Genomic DNA, 3,155 nt, shown 5'->3' with positions numbered 1-3,155 from the left:
GGAAAGGGACATACATTTTGAGTGCCTTTATTCCATTAAATATGCACTGTATTAGTTGTATGCTAATTAGAGAATGAGTTTGTAGTTCTTTACTGATATACAGCTGTTAATTATTACGCTTGCTTTTGTAAAGAAGCATGCACTGAGAGAATTTCTTTGCTACGGTTAGTAAAAATCCATTAACCGTAGCAAAATATCTGCATTAAATTCTTGCTGGAAGGAACTCACTTGCAGTAAGTAGACAGTTTTGCTATAATCTCTTTGATACCTCTAGTAAGTCAACTCATTAACCACAAATGACTCAACTCATTAACCCCAAACGAGTGAACTCATTAACCCCAAGCGAGTTCTCATTAATCCTAAGCGAGTCGACTCATTAACCCCAAGCGAGTGAACTCCGTATTTACTATTTTTCGGTGTTGTTGGCTCTCCTCACTCTTTCGTGCACCATGCAATGCAACTTAAATGTTGTACATATTTTCAAACAAGCATAAAATGGAAATCCCCGTTCGAGAAGTAAGAGTTTGTATCCAGTCTGCATTGTGTGCATGTAATCACGCATGCATATAAGTATTATTGCATACCTACGCAAATACCCTAATTGAAAACTTTCTGTCGGTTGTTAGACAACTGAAAACTGACTCAACACTCGATCACAAAACATCTATTTATTATAAAGGACCCATCGACTAACGATTGACGAACGTATATCCAGTGCTTACGTGTTACAGCAAAATGGCGATACCTCTAACTTCTCTATGGACGAAACCATGGTCAGTATAAGGAACGCGTAATCGCGCATGCGCTCTGAGCCGAATTCCGGTTTATTCTGGAAATTATTAAGTGAGGCCTCAGTTACAGTAAGTGAGCCCTAACTTGCTACAAATTAGTACTGACTAACCCCAATTGGATCAATTCTAAAAAAGTACATTCACTTACCCGAGCAAAGCAACTCACTTGGGACAGATATACAGTTGACTAAAATAAAATTTCAACTGAACTATCATATAGCCACAAAACTTTTTTATGTTGTATTAGCAACACGTTTCAGCAAAACGTACCTACTTGTGGCAGCATGAATTTTTTTCTGTGAGTGCAAAAATTTTACCTACTGTAGCTAAAATATCAGCAAAGTCCCTCACTTGGTGGATATCTTTCAGTGTGGGAGTTAATTTTCACAAACCAAGAGGACTTTCCAAAACACTTCCCACACCACTGTCTACAAATAGGTAACAAGAAATCTTATGACTTTTGACTATGTGCAATAAATTTCATTTAGAAATTTATAAACTTTATTTGTAATAAGAAATCATATAATCCTTAAAATAAACATAACATTCTTTGGTAACATAAAACACAGTTAACAATTAAATAATAAATTTTGCAATTGCTACAGTCCACAACGTGATGTTATTATACTATGTTTTTTTAAAAAGGCACCTGATTATAAAAACATTATTTACAATTACATATATACAAACAGTCTGAAACTTTCATTTAAAAAATCTTTATGTAATAATTAGTAATCTCTTAATATATTACAATATCACAGATATTTACTTCCTTATATATATTAACTTTGTTTTGAAAAACTAGATATGGAAAATATTTCGAAGTTTTGAACAGTACTGAAAGTAGCTGAAAAACTGGCCTATGTTTTACAATTGGCACAAAATTGTGATAAATTTAAAACAACTTTTCTATGTACTCAACATTTTCATAGTACCTAATTACTACAGAGATTAAGGTACATCCAAAATTATCATTAAGATTTGTAGGTATTACAGTTGCTCATTTTATGCACACGTCATGTTAATAATATCAGTCAAATTTTACAAAAAATCTCTGTTGATTAATAATAAAAGTATGATTAATGGGAACAGGTAGTTAATGAAGTTGACGTGATTGCTTGTACTCGCACTAACTTGGGTATGAACCACACTGGCTACTGTTAAGGAGCTTAAACTTAATTCACTGGCAATCCGTGGACTTTGCATGTTCACTAAACTTGCGATTTTTTCAGCTTCTCTTATGCAAGCTTCGAGTTGAAGCTCTGATGGGTATCTAAAAAAAAAATATTTAGTAAATATATCGTGAATTTACATGACGCACAAAAAAGTAAATGCAGCAGTAATAAGTAGTACTCATGCAGTAAAAACTGCTATGATTACAAAATATAATTGTTTCAGAAATAAAATAAAAATAATGTCCTACAAAGAAAATGGTTTCTGCAAATTATACACGGTGGTCAAGAAATTCTAATTGGATATAATGAACAAAATGAGCTTAACAAACATCTACAGACGTCTAAAATATAGCAGAAATAAAAAGATAAAAGCTCAAGGTATGTAGAAATTAAAATTCGATTCAAAAGTTTAAATTATTATTATTTACTGGTACTCATTAATATGTCTGAATAAATGGCTAACTTACCTCTCTGTACTCTGCACAGTTACAAATATATCTAATTCCACTGTTACAAAGCCTCTCAATGTGCATTGAGCTAACTGAATTTGACGTTCTAATGCACGCAGAACTGATATGAGATTCAACGACTTGGTTGTCTGATTCTGTAAAGCATATAAAGCCCTGTCTATTTGTTTTCTTGAGTATAATATGCGGAGTGATCCTCCACAAATTGGACAGCATGCCCCAGGAGGTGTAATACCTACAATAAATAAATATGATACCTTTTAATACATCTCAAGCACCAATACATATGACTACAAACAAAGGTGACACACAGATAATGACTTCATATGACCTAGGATGTCACACAAAGACAGTACATGCAAACACCTACACCTAAATACCATGAAAATAAATACGCCACAGACACAAAGATGTCTTGCTATAAATACGCTTAGACAATGATGCCACAAACACAAAAATTCCACAGTTAATAATACTACAGAAAAGGTTACAACAAAGATGAAACAGACATAGAGTATAATACTGACAAAGAGGCCATAACCAACAACACCACACAGACAATGGCCACATGTCATAGACAAAGATCGCAGACAATATAACTGTAGGGGAGATAGGGGAGCATTGGGCACTTTTCTACTTAAATCAAAATAAAACTGTTATTTTTTAATAAAATCAACTATTTATTTCTAATATCAATGGCACATACAATTGACTCAAATTAT

At 33.2% G+C, this 3,155-nt stretch overlaps 1 protein-coding gene across 1 annotated transcript; it reads right to left on the bottom strand.

The window, feature by feature from the left end:
- Nucleotides 1-1,130: 1,130 nt before the first annotated feature.
- On the bottom strand, nt 1,131-2,759 carry LOC111692754 (reversion-inducing cysteine-rich protein with Kazal motifs-like). Its single transcript, XM_023456863.1, has 3 exons — nt 2,732-2,759; nt 2,434-2,668; nt 1,131-2,064 (listed from the first exon to the last, which is right to left on the bottom strand). Exons 1-3 carry the CDS (start codon nt 2,757-2,759, stop codon nt 1,833-1,835), a joined length of 495 nt encoding a protein of 164 aa, XP_023312631.1. The 3' UTR covers nt 1,131-1,832.
- Nucleotides 2,760-3,155: the final 396 nt, after the last annotated feature.

Source organism: Anoplophora glabripennis, unplaced genomic scaffold (assembly GCF_000390285.2).
Source record: "Anoplophora glabripennis isolate ALB-LARVAE unplaced genomic scaffold, Agla_2.0 scaffold3220, whole genome shotgun sequence".
NCBI lineage: Eukaryota > Metazoa > Arthropoda > Insecta > Coleoptera > Cerambycidae > Anoplophora > Anoplophora glabripennis.
The sequence above is the reverse complement of the archived record's forward strand: the minus strand, read 5'-3'. Positions and strand labels throughout refer to the sequence as shown.

Bases quoted from the DNA above. Each gene is read 5' to 3' on its own strand.
- LOC111692754 (XM_023456863.1), bottom strand. From the start codon at position 2,759: ATGAAGTCATTATCTGTGTGTCACCTTT. The intron at 2,669-2,731 runs GTTTGTAGTCAT...TATTTATTGTAG, and splicing joins ATTATCTGTGTGTCACCTTT to GTATTACACCTCCTGGGGCA. The intron at 2,065-2,433 runs GTAAGTTAGCCA...TTTTTTTTTTAG, and splicing joins ACTGTGCAGAGTACAGAGAG to ATACCCATCAGAGCTTCAAC.